We start from the raw sequence: 18402 nt of genomic DNA on the forward strand, positions 1-18402 counted from the left end.
AGGGATGGATTATGCAATTTCATATATATATCAGGCTCCTCCTGTCTTTGCCTCCCTCCCTCATCCAAATGAAATTTGGATGAGGGGGAAAGAAGGGCACTATAGATGTAACCATGGGAGGATATTGGTGAGGAAGGGGAAGAGGAGGTTTTTCCAGAATGAGGTGAAGGAACTGAAAGGCCAAGATCTTAGGTATTAGATCTCGTGTGGTATTTTCAGCTTTACTTAACAAGATGTGTTCCTTTCACTGTAGACCAGGTGGAACTGAATCAGTCCCAGACTATCAAGGAGTTTGAGTCTGCCACAGGGCAGAAACCAGATGCACCTGAAATGTTTACAGAGAAACAGTTAACTGATAGTATACATTAGATTGCATTCTACAACAAGATATGCACCGTCCTGCCAAAAGCCATGGCCTAATACCAAAGTTCTGAGGGCACAGATGGCTTTTCTTGAGCAAAGTAAACTTGATACATGTTACGGATATGTTAGGCAACTGATAAGTGTGATGAAGATGCAGACACACACTCCTCAGGTTGTCTGGTTTTTCTTTTTTTTCTTCTTAAATGTGATTATACTCTGGAGGTTGACTTTATAAGATGGAACAAATTTAAGAAGTTCTGGTAAAGTAATAATATGAAATTCTATATCTTGATGGAAGTTACCAGTAAGCCACAGGGAACACAATGAGTTTCCTATATGTTAACAGAAGATAATGTCTTCCAAATTGTTTTGGCAGAATGTCAAGGGTTTTATTACAAGGCATGTTGAACCACTTTCCTGAACCTCTTCTAAAAAACGAAATAGTGAGATTGAACACAACCGATGGGAAGGAGATGACATATCAGATAAGGATAAGAAAGAGGGCCAGTTAAGTGGCTGTCTTGTTTCCACATTGCCAAATGCCCTTCAAGCTGTTTTCATTACCAGATCTTTTGACACTCTCTAAAAAATAGTTTGCACATGGATTCATCCAAATTAGTGAAATTGCTTCTGATTTTTGTAAATTTCATGTTCATTTCTACTCAGTCATTGCCACCAGGAGTGGCCGTATTATGTGATATCACATGTAATACCTAACACAGATTAAATGTGATTTTTTTTCAGTGAATATACTGAGGTGATTTCACCTTAGTATATTTGCTGAAAAAAATTACTCTTTAGTAAATGATATAAAAGTACTAAAATGTGTATTTCAAAATGCATTTTTTTTTTATTCAAAATACATTTTTGAAAGAACAACCAAGGAGTTCGTATTGTGGCTCAGTGGTAACAAACTTGACTAGTATCCATGAGGACGCAGGTTCCACCCCTGGCTCTGCTCAGTGGGTTAAGGATCTGGCATTGCTGTGAGCTTCAATGTAGGTCTCAGACTCGCCTCGGATCTGGCATTGCTGCATCTGTGGTATAGGCTGGCAGCTCCAGCTCCAGTTTGACCCTAGCCTGGGAATTTTCATAAGTTGTGGGTGTGGCCCTAAAAAAAAAGAGAGAGAGAGAAAGAAAAAGAAAAAAAATGAAAGACAGCCACCATTCTGAATTATTGTTATTTCCCTTCTCTTAAGTGGGTGCTTTCTATACCATGTGACCTCAGTTGTTCTCCTGTCCAGATTTATTTCACTTGGGCATTTATGTCATCTGGGAAAACTGTAGGAGATGTCACTGTGAGAAAGACTTGAATTGAATGCCTGTGTCATCTCTGCCAGAGTAGGGCTATCTAGTTGCCCAGGATATAAGTATATGGCAAGCACAAGAAGGAATAGGATGATGTACAGTGTAAAATATCAGGGTTTCTTACAGGAAGGTAAAGGTCTCATGTAGGAGCAAGCAGCACAGTGTTCCTAAGGTTTGTGGCATGGAAGAATAAAAAGAAGCTTCTTTGGGAAACAACGAGGCATAATCTACAAAAGTTGAAAATATGCACATATTATAACCCAGCAATCCCACTGTAAAGTAAATACCTGACAAATGTGCATGCATGTGTGTGTCAAAAAACATGTACAGGAATGCTAATTGTTCGGGTTATCCATATTAGACAAAAAACAGAAACAACATAAATGTCCACCAATGAGCAGAGTAGATAGTGATATAAATCTTCCATAGATTATTACACAACAATAAAAATGAATGAACTACTGTTACCTGCAGTCACATGGAGGAATCTCACAGATATATTGCTAAGAAACCAGACGCAGAAGAGAACACCCTACGTGATTCCATTTGTATAAAATTCAAGAGCAAGGCTGAACCATGAGTGTAGTGATGAATGTCACAATAGATGGTGATTATATCTGAGGGGCTAGGAATGGGCATGAAGCCACATATTTTTATCAAATGTAATATATTTAATTCCTGACATTTTGTGGGTTCGACCAGAAAGTGTTAACCAAATACAACTCTATTATTACCTGGTTTACAGTGACTGCAAGACACCATCAGTGATAATTTGCATCTTTAATATCAGGTGTTAAAATGAAGGTGGAGGTGGGGAAGCCCACCTTAGAGTCATTGAAATTGAGTTTTTGAAAACACTTTTGTAAACCTTAAAAAGTTTTATTTCTTTCACTTTGATACTGCTAATCAGCCTTTGTTGAGGATACTTCTTAGCTACAATTCTGTTAATTATAATTAATTTTTATGGTGTTCTGCTTCCTGTATATTTAATCCTTTGATTTTGCCACAGTTGTGTAAGGTAGGTAGAGTGGACGCCATCCCCATTGTAGAGATATAAAGGCAGAAACTCTGAGAGACTTGTTCGTCCTATCCCATATGACTATGCTTAACCTTTCTAATTATAGGATGTTTGAAAGTTCCAAAATGTCTTTATTTTCAGGAAAAGAAGTGAAAAAAACATTTTGTTGAAAAAAATCTGACCCTGTCAGGTCTTCTCAGTTATATTTTCTTTTTTTAATACTTGGTATAATTTCATGAACTGTGAATTTTATGCAAAACTAAAAGTTATAAATGCCATTAACAGCATAAAAATACATTATCTAGCATTGTGAAGGGGTAATGTATTCCGCATAATTATTTCCCCCTCTATTATTTCTGGATAGGATTCTTTCTAAAATGTATTATTCACTTCTTGCTTAAATGCAGCATATGGAACATAATTTAGTGTTTCCTTGATGAGTCAGATTTTTACTAACATTGATAAAGCTGATACTTACTGAGCAGTTACCATGTATCTATCTGCTCACTGCCCACTGTTCTAAGTAAAATACTTGTATTATTTATTTTATTGTATTCTATTGTATTTTACTTCACTTCACTTTATGGCGGCACCTGAAGTATATGAAAGTTCCCAAGCTCGGGGTTGAATCAGATCTGCAGATATTGGCCTACGCCACAGCAATGCGGGATCCGGGCCGCATCTGCAGCCTGCACTACATACAGCTCATGGCAACACTGGATCCTTAACCCACTGAGTGAGGCCAGGGGTCAGACCCTCATCCTCATGGATAATAGTTGGATTGGTAGCCTGCTGAGCCACAACGGGAACCCCCACATACCTGTTTTAAATTATTTTGTTTTCGCTATATTCCTGTGAAGAATTACTATCCCCATTTTACATATGAGCAAGCAAGGCACAGAGAGGTTAAATAACTGGCTAACATCACAAAGGAGTAAGTGGCAGAGCCAAGAGTCAAACCCAGTCTGACAGCCTGAGCCTGAGCTCTTAATTATTATGCAGTGCTGCATCTTATACTTTACTTCATGTATCAGAGTCTTTCAAAAACTTTTGAGGTTAAAAAAAATTCTATACCGAAAGGATCCGTTTTGTAATTCTTTTCAGATGTTTATGTTTGCTTGATTTTGTTTATTTTATGTATTTTTTATTATTTTAATATATACTTTCTGCCCCCTAACTTTTCACTCACTACAGTTAACCTTTATGCCCTTAAGAAAAATTTCCTTAACAGGAGTTTCTCTTGTGGCTGAGTGGATTAAGGACCCCATGTTATCTCTGTGAGGATGCAGGTTTGATTCCTGACCTGGCTCAGTGAGTTAAGTATTGGGTATTGGGATCTGGTGTTGCCTCGACTGCACCTCTAATTCGACCTCTAACCCAGGAACTTGCGTATGCTGCAGGTACAGCCCTTAAAAAAAAAAAAAAAAAAAAAAAATTCCATGACATGAAGTTCCCACTATGGCAGTGTGTTAAGAATCCGACTAAAGCAGCTGATTGCTGTGGAGGCACACATTCACTCCCTGGCCCAGTGCAGTGGGTTAAAGTATCCAGCATTGCTACAGTTGCAGCTGGGATTAATTTCTGGACTTAGGAACTTCCACATGCCACGAATGCGGCCATTTCAAAGAAAAAAAATGTTTTTCCATGACAGTTTAGTAGGGCCATGTATAAAAATAAGATGTGCAAAAGAGCCTTCTGGATTTGTAAGTATATTATATGATCTTCAGTGCCCAAGTCTAGGGGCAGTTATTTTATAGTGTACTAAAATATTCTTTGTATGTTTTATTGGTATTACTATTTTTTTGAAAAGGCCATTATTTGACTGTATTTTAAACAACTGAGGTGGTTAAATGAAGAGCCTCTTCACAAATAAGATGTTAATGTATATTCATTAGGCAAGTGAGATTCCATCTTTTATTTTAAGTCTAAAATTGTTATGGTTTACAGGTTCACTTATGTAGCTCCCATTTGTTACTTCGACGAGCCGCTGTGGCATGTCTCCGGCAGCTTGCACAAAGAGAAGCAGCTGAAGTATGTGAATATGCCATGAGCCTAGCAAAAAATGCAGGAGACAAAGAGAGCAGTGGTGCTAGTAAGTTATGTTATTGGTCAATGTTCTTTTTGTTCAAATATTTTAACATTTCAAATGAGTATTACGTAATTTTGTTTTGCATTGAAAGATGGTAAAATTTTCTTATTCTTTTAAATTAAATAAAACTGTTATCACTTTTAAAATTTCTGTTGTAGTTTTCTTGGTAATTTTACATTTTTACCTTTTTAAAAATTTCATAGCTTAAACTTTTTTTTAGCATTTAGTATCAGATACTTCTCATCCCATCCTTTGAGGATGATTTAGCTATGTAAGCGATGCCTAACTCTTAGGGAAATTCCCTTGTATCAGTAATAGGCTTCTTAAAAGAGAAATGATCTTTTTTGGAGGTGCCTGAAACTTCTTTGACAGAAGTTAAAATTTTGTGATATAACTTTTCCTTGAAGAAGATAACACCAAAGTAATCAGTAAAACTAGGCAAATGTCAGTAGATGTTTGGGTAGTGAAAGGTCAATCTTTACTTTCTTCGGTTCTTTTTGCTTTTTGGAGGGTTTTAAATATAGCTTCAATTTGTAGCTGGTCTTCTGGTTCTAGGGGTAGGTGGTTTGGGGACTTTTTCAGAGCTTAATTGACAGAGATATTTCCCCTACTGTGAGAGAAAATTTTTACGTATAATAACTCCCTAATGCATAGAAGTTGCTTGGGTACTGAGAAGCAACATACTACAATAACTTCAATTTTTGTATAGTGTAATAAGAGCTCTCTTAAAAAGCATGCTGTATTATAGGATGTAAAAGAAGTTTATTATAAAGTTTAACAGTAAACATTACTACTTTTTGGAGAGAAGATAGCAACAGAAGTAGTTATAAAATTCTTCTGAATCACATAAAATTTCAAAACTCCTACATGTCAATCACCATAATCAAAATCGAAAATGACAAAACTAAGAAAAGGAAAAATATTTTCAAAAAGTTTATTTATTAAAATGTGTACATTTATAATTTAATATTTTTAAAGCTTTTAAAATTAGTGTGCCAGGAAGCCTAAGACCACCCCCAGGTTTGATAATTCACCAGGACTTAGCATATAGTCACACTTAGGGCCAAAGTTTATTACAGCAAAAGGATACAAAGCAAAATCAGCAAAGGAAGAAGGTACATGGAATGAGATCCAGAGCAAACCAGGCACAAGCTCCCGAGAGTCCACTCCCCATGGAGTCGCACAGGATGTGCTTATTTCCCCAACAAGGAGTTATGACAACACATGTGAAACGCTGTCGGCCAGTGAAGCTTGCCAGACACTCAGTGCCCAAGGATTTTATTGGAAGGTGCTCAGATAGGCATGGTCTGCTGAGCATGTAGCAAAGGTACAACTCTTAGAAGGAAAGAAGATATTCACCATAAACCATATTATTGGTTCAGATGATTTAGGCACAGTAAACCACTTTTATCAGGAAAAGATGAGATCCTTCCTGAAAGCCAATTCCCAGATGCAAGCCAAGGGCTAACCAAAATATCAAGCCTGAATAGGGTGGTCTCAGGCCTGCCCATGGTAACTCCTTTATGCATCTATAGAAATCAAGAGAGCACACAAAAGATGCTTTATTAAAGAAGAAATACTGACATATGAAATATCTTTACCCTCTAGTGATTGAATAGTTGTATGTTAATAGAACCATCAGGTAACATTTTTTTTTTTATAAAATTGACCGAGATTAAAAAAAAATGATTTTAACCAGTGTTGGGGGAGGTATGAATAAAAGAGAAATTTCTTATGCTGCTAGTAGAAATGTGAAGTTATACAAATTTTCTGGAGGATTTTTGGTTATTAGAGTTTTCAAACTGCTTCCCTTTTGATTTTGCAGTTCCCATTTTAGGAGTTCATCCTCAGTGGTTAATCAATTAATGTGCTCCTAATTCAGTGATTTGCTTTGCAACCATGAAAATTCATGTTGTAGAGGTATTATTCTTGATACAGGAGAATATTCACTATGTAGTCCTAGTGAAAAATAGACTTCTATGACTAGTCTGTCTGTATGTCATGTTCCTTCCTTGGAACCTTCTCTTTGCCTACTGTCTTTGAATTCTCCTCACTGTGGCTATTTTCTGCAAACCTCCTCTTGTTCTGTCTTTGGAGTGACCCAGTTGAAAAGCCACTTCTCAGAGTTCCTCTTGTGACCCAGCAGTAGCGAACCCGACTAGAATCCATGAGGACCTGGGTTGGATCCCTGGCTCCGCTCAGTGGGTTAAGGATCTGGTGTTGCTGTGAGTGGTGGTGTAGGTCTCAGACGTGGCTTGGATCCCATGCAGCTGTGGCATAAGCCAGCAGCTATATCTCTGATTTGACCCCTAGCCTGGGGACTTCTATATGCTGTGCGTGTGGCCCTCAATAGCCAAAACCAAAAAAACCAACCAACAAAAAGCCAATTCTCAGCCTCCATCCCTGTGTCTTACTCCCTTCAAGGTTGAAAGGGATTTAGATTTGAAGAAGCATAATAGTAGTCATTCTTAAAGGCTACCAGTTGTTCTCCTCTGTTTATAGGAATAAAGAGATTTGGAGTTCCCATTGTGGCTTAGCGGTTAACAAACCCGACTAGCATCCGTGAGGAGTTCAGTTTGATCCCTGGCCTCACTAAGTGGGTTAAGGATCAGGTGTTGCGGTGAGCTGTGGTGTAGGTTGCAGACTCCGCTCCTATCCTGAGTTGCTATGGCTGTGGCATAGGCTGGCAGCTGTACTCCCATTCAACCCCTAGCCTGGGAACCTCCATATGCCACAGGAACGGCCATAAAAAGACCAAAAAAAAAAAAAAAGAATAAAGAGATTTTCAGATAAAATAAGAAATTTACCAACTATTACATAACAATTTTTGATTGTATGTTTTTTCAGCAGGATTTTCCCAATTTCTTTTTTTCTTTTTCTTTTTTTTAGGGCCACACCTACAGCATATGGAAGTTCCCAGGCTAGGCATTGAATGGGAGCTACAGCTGCCATCCTACACCACAGCTACAGCAACATCAGAAGTTGCACATGCAACCTACACCATAGCTCAAAGCAACGCCAGATCCTTAACTCACTGAGGGGGGCCCAGGGATTCAACCCATGTCCTCGTGGATACTAGTCCGGTTCGTATCCGCTGAGCCACAACAGTTACTCCTTCCCAATTTTTAAATACGCTTTTAGGATATAATCCATTTATAATTTGTCTTCTAGCTTTGTAGAGTTTTTTAAATCTGAACTGTTAGACTGAATAAATTTGTTCATCCAACAAATATAGCAATAATTTTTTTTACTCCATTAAATTAAATCTATTTAGGAGTTCCCGTCGTGGCGCAGTGGTTAACGAATCCGACTAGGAACCATGAGGTCGAGGGTTCGGTCCCTGCCCTTGCTCAGTGGGTTAACGATCCGGCGTTGCCGTGAGCTGTGGTGTAGGTTGCAGACGCGGCTCGGATCCCGAGTTGCTGTGGCTCTGGCGTAGGCCGGTGGCTACAGCTCCGATTCAACCCCTAGCCTGGGAACCTCCATATGCCGCGGGAGCGGCCCAAGAACCAAGAGATAGCAACAATAACAACAACAACAACAAAAAAAGACAAAAAAAAAAAAATCTATTTAGAAATGTCTCTTTGCCACACTTTTTCATATTAAAATCAAATGTATATTTATTCAGCATTTATTGGTAAAATACCACAGAATAATCAGTCTTAAAGATCAGAGGTTTTTAACCTTTATTATAAGATTAAATTCTAATTCTGAAGATGTATAAATTTATAGGAGACTATAGTTAAATTGTGTATAAAGGTACCTGCTTTTGTTAGTATTGTGAATCTACCTGTAAATCATAATCTTTAACATAATTGTTGCCTATGGTACACAATAAAATTATATACAAGTTCATTTGTAAAAATTGCTTTTCAGGTGTCAGTCCTTTTGCACCTGGCGTGAGTTCTCGAAGTGATATCCATTGCCGGCACCAAGGTGTTAATATAACAGAAACTGGTCTTGAGGGACTTCTTTTTGGAATGCTAGACCGGGAAACGGATCGAAAATTGTGTTCTGATATTCATGATACTTTGGGACATATGCTTTCATCGCTGGCTGTAGAAAAACTTTCGCATTGGCTAATGCTTTGTAAAGATGTCCTAGCAGCTTCTAGTGGTATGTATTTAATATATAAACTATGTTCTTAAAATAATGAAAATTATTTTATTTCTGACATATATTTATAACATATATGGATATACATACATGTATATAAACCTTAGCTTACATTTTAAAATACTGACAATTTTTAATCTGTGAATCTCTGTAAAATGTTGAGAGTTAAATTATATATTACAAACTAATGAACTTTGGTTATTTTCTGGCAGATGACTAAGTTCAAAGTAAATTTTCATGTATAAAAATCCCAGGTTAGTCTATAGTTTGACATAACATGTAACACTAGTGAAATATGTAAAGTTTCTTTCCTTGGCTGATTTCTCTTTTTTCTTTTCCCTTTTTTAAAAATTATAGTTTACAATGTTGTGCCAATTTCTGCTGTACAGCAAAGTGACCCAGTCATACATTTGTATGCATTCCCTTTCTTATATTGTCTTCCTTCATGGTCTATTATAAGAGACTGGATATAGTTCGCTGTGCTGTACAACAGGACCTCATTGCTTATCCATTCTAAATGTAATAGTTTGCATCTACCAACCCCAAATTCCTCATCCATCCCACTGCCTCCCCACCCAGCAACCACAGGTCTGTTCTCTATGTCCATGAGTCTGGTTTTGTTGTGTTATATAGGTTTGTTTGTGCCATAATTTAGATTCCACATATAAGTGATATCATATGGTATGTCTTTCTTTTTCTGACTGACTTCACTTAGTATGATAATCTCTAGTTGTATCCGTGTTGCTGCCAATGGCATTATTTTGTTCTTATTATTTTATTATTTGTGGCTGAGTAGTATTCCATTGTGTATATGTGTGAGTAGTATTCCATTGTGTATATTGTATATATCTTCTTAGTCCATTGTGTATATTGTATATATCTTCTTAGTCCTAAATGTTAGTGGACATTTAGGTTATTTCCATGTCTTGACTGTATGAATAGTGCTTCTGTGAACATACGGGTGCATATATCTTTTTGAATTGTAGTTTTGTCTGGATATATGCCCAGGAGTGAAATTGCTGGATCGTATGGTAGTTTTATATTCAGTTTTCTGAGGTTCCTCTATATGATTCTCCATAGTGGTTTTACCAATTTACATTGCCACCAACAGTGTAGGAGTGTTCCCTTTTCTTCACACTCTCTCCAGCATTTTCTATGTGGAGACTTATTAATGATGGCCATTCTGACCAGTGTGATTGATTTGTGTTTCCTTAGTATTTAGTGATTTTGAACATTTTTTCATATGCCTGCTGGACATCTGTATGTCTTTGGAAAAATATCTATTTAGGGCTTCTACCCATTTATCGGTTGGCTTTTTTGTTGTTGTTGTTGAGTTATATGAGTTGTTTGTATATTTTGGAGAGTAAGTCCTTATCGATTCCATTGTTTGCAACTATTTTCTTCCATTCCATAGGTTGTCTTTTTGTTTTGTTTATGATTTCCTTTGCTGTACAAAAGGTTATGAGTTTTTGCTGTGCAAAAGGTTGTAAGGTTATAAAGTCTTATTTGTTAATTTTTGTTTTTATTTCTACTGCTTTGGGAGATTGACCTAAGAAAACATTTGTGTAGTTTATGTCAGAGAATATTTTGCCTCTGTTTCCTTCTAGGAGTTTTATGGTATCATGTCTTATGTTTGTCTTTAAGTCATTTTGAGTTTATTTTTGTGCATGGTGTGAGGATATGTTCTCATTTCCTTGATTTACATGCAGTTGTCCAGTTTTCCCAGTACCAGTTACTGAAGAGACTTTTTCCCATTTTATGTTTTTGCCTCCTTTCTTGAAGGCAAGACCATAGATGTTTGGGTTTATTTCCAGGCTCTCTGTTCTGTTCCATTGATCTCTATGTCTGTTTTTGTACTAGTACCACATTATTGATGACTAACTTTGTAGTATTGTCTGAAATCTGGAGAGCTCCCTGCTTTGTTTTTTTTCTTTTTTACTCAGAATTGCTTTGGCAATTTCTTGGTCTTTTATGATTCCATAAAAAATTTTTGCATTTTTGTTCTAGTTCTCTGAAAAATGTCATGGGTTGTTTGATAGGGTCATTAAATCTGTAGATTGCTTTGGGTAGTATGGCCATTTTAACAATATTAATTTCTTCCAATCCAGGAGCATAGGATATCTTTCCATTTCTTTGAATCCTCTTTAATTTCCTTGATTAATGCTTTATAGTTTTCATTGTATAAGTCTTTCATCTCCTTAGTCAGGTATATTCTTAAGTATTTCATTTTTGGGGGTGTGATTTTAAATGGTATTACTTTTTATATTCCTTTTCTGATATTTCATTGTTAGTATACAGAAATGCAACTGAATTCTGAATGAAAATCTTGTATCCTGTGACCTTGATGAATTCATTGATCAGTTCGAGTAGTTTTTGTATGGAGTTAAGGTTTTCTATATATAGTATCATGTCATCTTATGCAGTGACAATTTTACCTCTTCTCTTTCAATTTGGATACTTTTTGTTGTTGTTGTTTGTCTGATTGCTGTGGCTGGGACTACGAGTACTGTGTTGAATAAAAGTGGTGAGAGTGGGCGTCCTTGTCTTATTCCAGACTTTGGAAGGAAGGCTTTCAGCTTTTCTCCCTTGAGGATTATATTGGCTATGGGTTTGTCCTAAATGGCTTTTATTATGTTGAGATGTATTCCCTCTTTACCCACTTTGGTAAGTTTTTATTGTGAATGGATGTTGGATTTTGTCAAATACTTTTTCTGCACCTATTAAGATGATTATGTGGTTTTGAACTTTTCTTTTGTTAATGTGTGTTACATTAATTGATTTGCATATATTGAATCATCTTTGTGAACTTGGGGTGAATCCCACTTGGTCATAGTGTATGATCTTATTTAATATTGGATTAAATAAGATTCGCTTGGATTGTTGGATTCACTTGGCTAACATTTTGTTGAGAATTTTTCTGTCTGTATTCATCAAAGATACTGACCTATAATTTTCTTTTTTCATAGTATCTTTGATTTGAGTATTAGGGTGACGGCGGCTTCATAGAATGTCTTTGAGAGTGTCCTTCTTCTTAAATCTTTTGGAAAAGTTTAAGAAGGATCAGTTTGCTTTCTTTTCTGTTCGGTAGAATTTACCTGCAAAGCCATCTGGTCCAGGACTTTTGTTTGTAGGGAGTGTTTTTATTACATATTCTAGTGAAAGGTCTTATTCAGTTTTTGTGGGCTATATTTCTAGAAAGTTGTCCGTTTCTAGGTTGTCAGATTATTTTGGCATATAATTGTTCACAGTATTATATTATGGTTTTTTTTTTTAATTTCTGCAGTATCCATTGAGATTTTTCCTTTTTTCATTTCTTATTTTATTTGGGTTCTCTCTCTTCTTCTTTGTAGTCTAGTCAGTGATATGTCAATTTTGTTTACCCTTTCAAAGAACCAGCTCTTGGTTTTTATTGATTTTTTTTTTCTACTGTCTTTTTAATCTGTATTTTGTCGATTTCCTCTCTGATCTTTTTTTTTGGTCTTTTTGCCATTTCTTGGGCCGCTCCATGGCATATAGAGGTTCCCAGGCTAGGGGTCTAATCGGTGCTGTAGCTGCTGGCCTATGCCAGAGCCACAACAACATGGGATCTGAGCCGCATCTGCAACCTACACCACAGTGCACGGCAGTGCCGGATCTTTAACCCACTGAGTAAGGCCAGGGATGGAACCCGCAACCTCATGGTTTCTAGTCGAATTCGTTAACCACTGCGCCACGACGGGAACTCCTTCCTCTCTGATCTTTATGATTTCCTTCCTTCTGTTGACTTTAGGTTTTGTTTGCTCTTCCTTTCTAATTCTTTTAGGTGGAAGTTAGGTTGTTGATTTGAGATTTCTCTTGTATTTTTGAGGGAGGAAGGCCTGTATCTCTATAAACTTCCCTCTAAGCACTACTTTTACAGCATCCCATAGATTTTGTGTGGTTGTGTTCTCATTGTCATTTGTCTCAAGGTATTTTTTAGTATCTTTTGGGGAGGCCAGTGCCTTATCCATTAGGCAACCAGGGCTTAATTTCCTTTTTTTTTTTTTTTTTTTTTTTTTGTCTTTTTGCCATTTCTTGGGCCGCTCCCGCGGCATATGGGATGTTCCCAGGCTAGGGGTCCAATCGGAGCTGTAGCCACCAGCCTACGCCAGAGCCACAGCAACGCGGGATCCGAGCCGTGTCTGCGACCTACACCACAGCTCACGGCAACGCCGGATCGTTAACCCACTGAGCAAGGGCAGGGATTGAACCTGCAACCTCATGGTTCCTAGTTGGATTCCTTAACCACTGCGCCACGACAGGAACTCCCTTAATTTCCTTTTTTGATTTCCTCATTGACCTGTTGGTTTTTTAGTAGCCTGTTGTCTAGTCTTCATGTAGTCAGTTTCTTCTTATTTCTTTTCCTGTGGTTGATTTCTAGTTTCATGCCATTATAGTCAGAGAAGATGCTTGAAATAATTTCTTTTTTTTCCTTTTGTAATGATTTTTATTTTTTCCATTATGTCTGGTTTACAGTGTTCTGTCAGTTTTCTACTGTACAGCAAGGTGACCTAATCACACATGCATGTAGACATTCTTTTTTCTCACATTATCATGCTCCATCATAAATGACTAGATATAGTTCCCAGTGCTACACAGCTTATCCATTTGGAATTGCTTATCCATTCCAAAGGCAATAGTTTGCCTCTATTAACCCCAAATTCCCAATCCATCCCACTCTCTCCCTCTGCCTGTTGGCAACCACAAGTCTATTCTCTAAGTGCATGATTTTCTTTTCTGTGGAAAGGTTCATTTGTGCCATATATTAGATTCCAGATATAAGTGATATCATATCATATTTGTCTTTGTCTTTCTGACATACTTCACTTAGTATGAGTGTCTCTGAGTCCATCCATGTTGCTACAAATGGCATCGTTTTGAGTAGTATTCCATTGTTTATATATACCACATCTTCTTAATCCAATCATCTGTCGATGGACATTTAGGTTGTTTCCATGTCTTGGCTATTGTGAATAGTGCTGCAAAGAACAGGTGGATGCATGTATCTTTTTCAAGGACAGTTTTGTCCAGATATATGCCCAAAAATGGGATTGCTGGGTCATATGGTGGTTTTATATTTAGTTTTCTAAGGTACCTCCATACTGCTTTCCATAGTGATTGTACCAGCTCACATTCCCACCAACAGTGCAGGAGGGTTCCCTTTTCTCCACACCCTCTCCAGCATTTGTTATTTGTGGACTTCTTAATGATGGCCATTCTGACTGGTGTGAGGTGGGTACCTCATTTGTAGTTTTGATTTGCATTTCTCTAATAATCAGAGATGTTGAGCATTTGTTCATATGCTTCTTGGCCATCTGTATTTCTTCTTTGGAGAAATGTCTATTTAGGTCTTTTGCCCATTTTTCAATTGGGTTGTTGGCGTTTTTGCTGTTGAGTAGTATAAGTTGTTGGTATATTTTAGAGATTAAACCCTTGTCAGTTGCATCATTTGAAATATTTTCTCCCATTCTGTAAGTTGTCTTTTTGTTTTTTATATGGTTTCCTTTGCTGTGCAAAAGCTTGTCAGTTTGATTAGGTCCCATTGGTTTGTTTTTGCTTTTATTTCTGTTGCCTTAGGAGGCTGACCTGAGGAAACATTTGTAAGGTTGATGTCAGAGAAATGTTTTGCCTACGTTCTCTTCCAGGAGTTTGATGGTATCTTTTCTTACATTTAAGTCTTTAAGCCATTTTGAGTTTATTTTTGTGCATGGTGTGATGGTGTGTTCTAGTTTCATTTATTTGCATGCAGCTGTCCAGTTTTCCCACCAACTCTTGCTGAAAAGACTGTCTTTTCCCCATTTTATATTCTTGCTTCCTTTGTCGAAGATTAATTGACTCTAGGGGTCTGGGTTTCTTTTTGGGTTCTCTGTTCTGTTCCATTGGTCTCTGTGTCTGTTTTGGTACCAGTACCACACTGTCGTAATTACTGTGGCTTCATTATATTGCCTGGTATCTGGGAGAGTCATGCCTCCAGCTTGGTTTCTGTTCCTCAGGATTGCTTTGGCAATTCTGGGTCTTTTGTGGTTCCATATAAATTTTTGGATTGTTTATTCTAGTTCTGTGAAAAATGCCACGGGTAATTTGATAGGATTTTCTTTGAATTTGTAGATTGCTCTGGATAGTGTGGCCGTTTTATGATACTAATTTTTCCAACCCAGGAGCATGGAACATCTTTCCATTTCTTCTTTTTTTTTTTTTTTGTCTTTTTTTTGTCGTTGTTGCTATTTCTTGGGCCGCTCCCGCGGCATATGGAGGTTCCCAGGCTAGGGGTCGAATCGGAGCTGTAGCCACCGGCCTACGCCAGAGCCACAGCAAAGTGGGATCCGAGCCGCGTCTGCAACCTACACCACAGCTCACGGCAACGCCAGATCGTTAACCCACTGAGCAAGGGCAGGGACCGAACCCGCAACTTCATGGTTCCTAGTCGGATTCGTTAACCACTGCGCCATGACAGGAACTCCACATCTTTCCATTTCTTTGAATCCTCTTTAATTGCCTAGATTAATGTTTTATGGTTCTCAGCATATAAGTCTTTCACTTCCTTGGTTAGGAGTATTCCCAGGTATTTGATTTTTTGGTTGCAATTTTATTTTATTTTATTTTATTTTTTTTTAATTTTCCCACTGTACAGCAAGGGGGTCAGGTTATCCTTACATGTATACATTGCAATTACATTTTTCCCCCCACCCTTTGTTCTGTTGCAACATGAGTATCTAGACATAGTTCTCAATGCTATTCAGCAGGATCTCCTTGTAAATCTATTCTAAGTTGTGTCTGATAAGCCCAAGCTCCCAATCCCTCCCACTCCCTCCCCCTCCCATCAGGCAGCTACAAGTCTCTTCTCCAAGTCCATGATTTTCTTTGGTTGCAATTTTAAAAGGTATTGTATTTTTGTATTCCTTTTATAAAGTTTCATTGTTAGTATACAGAAATGCGACTGCTTTCTGAATGTTAATCTTATATCCTGCTACTTTGCTGAACTTGTTTATCATTTGGAGTAGTTTTTGGGTTGAATCCTTAGGGTTTTCTATATATAGTATCATGTCATCTGCATAAAGTGACAATTTTACTTTGAAATAATTTCTATACTCTTGAATTTGTTGAGGTTAATTTTGTGCCCCAGTATGTGGTCAATTCTATATAATGTCCCATGTGCACTTGAAAAGAATGTGTATTTTGGGTTTTTGGTATGTAATGTCCTGAAAATATCAATGAAGTGTATAACTGTACTAGTGTGTCATTTAGGATCTCTGTTGCCTTATTGATTTTCTGTCTAGAAGATCTGTCCATTGATGTGAGCAGGTTGTTAAATTCTCCTACTATTATTGTATTCTAATCAATTTCTCCTTTTATATCTGTTGGTATTTTTCGTATGTACTTAGGTGCTCCTATATTGGGACATATATGTTGATGAGTATAATATCCACTTTTTGAATTGATCCTGTTTTCATTAAATAGTGTCCTTTTTTCCTGGTTTTAAAGTCTAATTTGTCTGATGTGAGTCTTGCAACTCCTGCTTTCCTGTCATTTCCATTTGCATGAAATATCTTTTCCATACCCTCACCTTCAGTTTATATGTGTCCTTGGCCTTAAGGTGGGTCTCTTTTAGGCAGCATATTGTAGGCTCTTTGTTTTCTTTTATCTAGTTTGCCACTCTCTTCTTTTAATTGAGGCATTCAATCCATTGACATTTAAGGTAGTTATTGATAAATATTTTTTTTATCTTAGACATCATTTAATATCAGACTGTATTTTTCCAACACAACCAAAAGTTGTATTAAATAAAATTTTATTGTCTACTGCTCACACTCATGTCGTTGCTATAAAGTACGATAATATACACAAATTCCTAGCATGAATTACTCACTGTTCACCACCACTGAACTACAGACACTGCTTGAGAATTAGATCTTTGCTTTAGGGATTTAAAAAAAAAAAATGTGGGCATAGTATCTTGAAAGAGTATTCTCAAGCGACTTGTTGGAGTTGGAAGGCACACAGCACTAAGTGTGCTGTCACTGGGAAGAAAGGGGCATGAGAAACAGGGAGCGTGCACACAAGTGGTTGTTTCTAGGGACAGATGTGACACTGAAAGCTTGATTCTGCCCATCAGAGCAAAGTGGCTGCTTTGAGGAGGAACAAATAAAAAGGTGGGGGGGGTGGGAACATGGATACTGTGAGTTTAAAAAGTACGAAAAGTAATTATATCTAAAATACAGATTAGATATAAATGTTCCAGAACTCCTTAAATAAGCTCAAAGATACTGGGAAGTGGCAACTAGAACAGTGCCTTTTCATAGGATCTTTAGACTCAGGAGTCTGAGATGGTTTTGGCGATTTCCACCTGTCTCTGTGCCCCCCAGGAGCCTGTGTGTAAGCAGAGAAAGATTTCCTACGGCAGTCTTAACCCTCTTCCTTTTGCCCTCCCCAACAATGGCCCTTGCCTCTCCTGTGGGCCCAGGCCCTCCTCCTATGCTTCCCAGCCCAGCTCGTGGTGTGCTACCCCCTACCCTCCTTGGGCTGTTTACACATAGCCAACCCCGAGTCCCAGTGCCCAGCCCCCGCCTGAGTGTCTCACCCGCCTGTGGTGTCCTGGGCAGTGTTACCAATGCTCTGTGCAGCTCTTTCTGTTTTTCTCTCCTCTGACCAACTGGTCAGAGGCCAATTTTTTTCCGAGGCTTTGCGGTTCCCCCATTGTCCCAGTACATCTTCCTGTCACTTAGGTAGACTCCCAGAATGCAGATGCCTTTCTTTCCTCTTTCACAGCTCCCTCTCAGGAGTACTGATCCCCTTGCTTTCTTCTCTCTCTTTTTTTCTTTTCCTTTTGTTCTACCCAGTTATATGGAGGGTTTCTTGCCCTTTTTGGAGATCTGAAGTCTTCTGCCAATGTTCATAGATGTTCTGTGAGAATCTTTATACATGTAGATTTTTTTTTTAATGTGTTTGTGGGGGGATGTGAGCACCATGTCTTACTGCTCCACCCTCTTGACCCTGCCAATTTTTATTTTTTTAATTAAATATATTTATTTTAAGGAGAAACTTTATATTACTGCCATAAACAGAACAACCATCATAGCTTTTATAAAAGACACTGTGTAAGTACATACAATGAAAACAAAACAATATTATAAAACTATAAGTTGATACATGATAGCTGCTATGTTTTTAAAATTTTTTTATTTTAATTTTTATATAATTTCTAAATGGTACTTTCCATTATTACAAAATTATTGGCTATATTCCTCATCTTGTAAAGTACATCTTTTTTTTTTTGGCCCTGCCTGAAGCATGTGAAAGTTCCTGGGCCAGGGATCGAACCCATGCCACAGCAGCGACCTCAGCCACTGCAGTGACAATGCCAGATCCTTAATCTGCTGCAGCACAAGGGAACTCCGCATAGTACATCTTTGAGCCTGTCTTACACCCAGTAGTTTATATCTCCCACTGCACCTTCTTGGTTTTTTAATTAATTATTTCAAAGATAAACCTT

General features: G+C 37.7%; 1 protein-coding gene across 2 annotated transcripts in view; it reads left to right on the top strand.

The window, feature by feature from the left end:
* The window catches only part of HEATR5B (HEAT repeat containing 5B), a 118529-nt gene that overhangs the window by 49122 nt on the left and 51005 nt on the right, over positions 1–18402 (top strand). For both annotated transcript variants that reach the window (XR_002342772.1, XM_003481246.4), the window contains exons 22-23: positions 4637–4781; positions 8655–8894. Coding sequence is in view for 1 of the 2 variants with exons in the window: in XM_003481246.4 (XP_003481294.1) it covers positions 4637–4781; positions 8655–8894 (385 nt within the window). In the remaining variant the exon portion in view is untranslated. The remainder of the gene's footprint in view (positions 1–4636; positions 4782–8654; positions 8895–18402) is intronic.

Source organism: Sus scrofa, chromosome 3 (genome assembly GCF_000003025.6).
Source record: "Sus scrofa isolate TJ Tabasco breed Duroc chromosome 3, Sscrofa11.1, whole genome shotgun sequence".
In the NCBI taxonomy this organism is placed as follows: Eukaryota; Metazoa; Chordata; class Mammalia; order Artiodactyla; family Suidae; genus Sus; species Sus scrofa.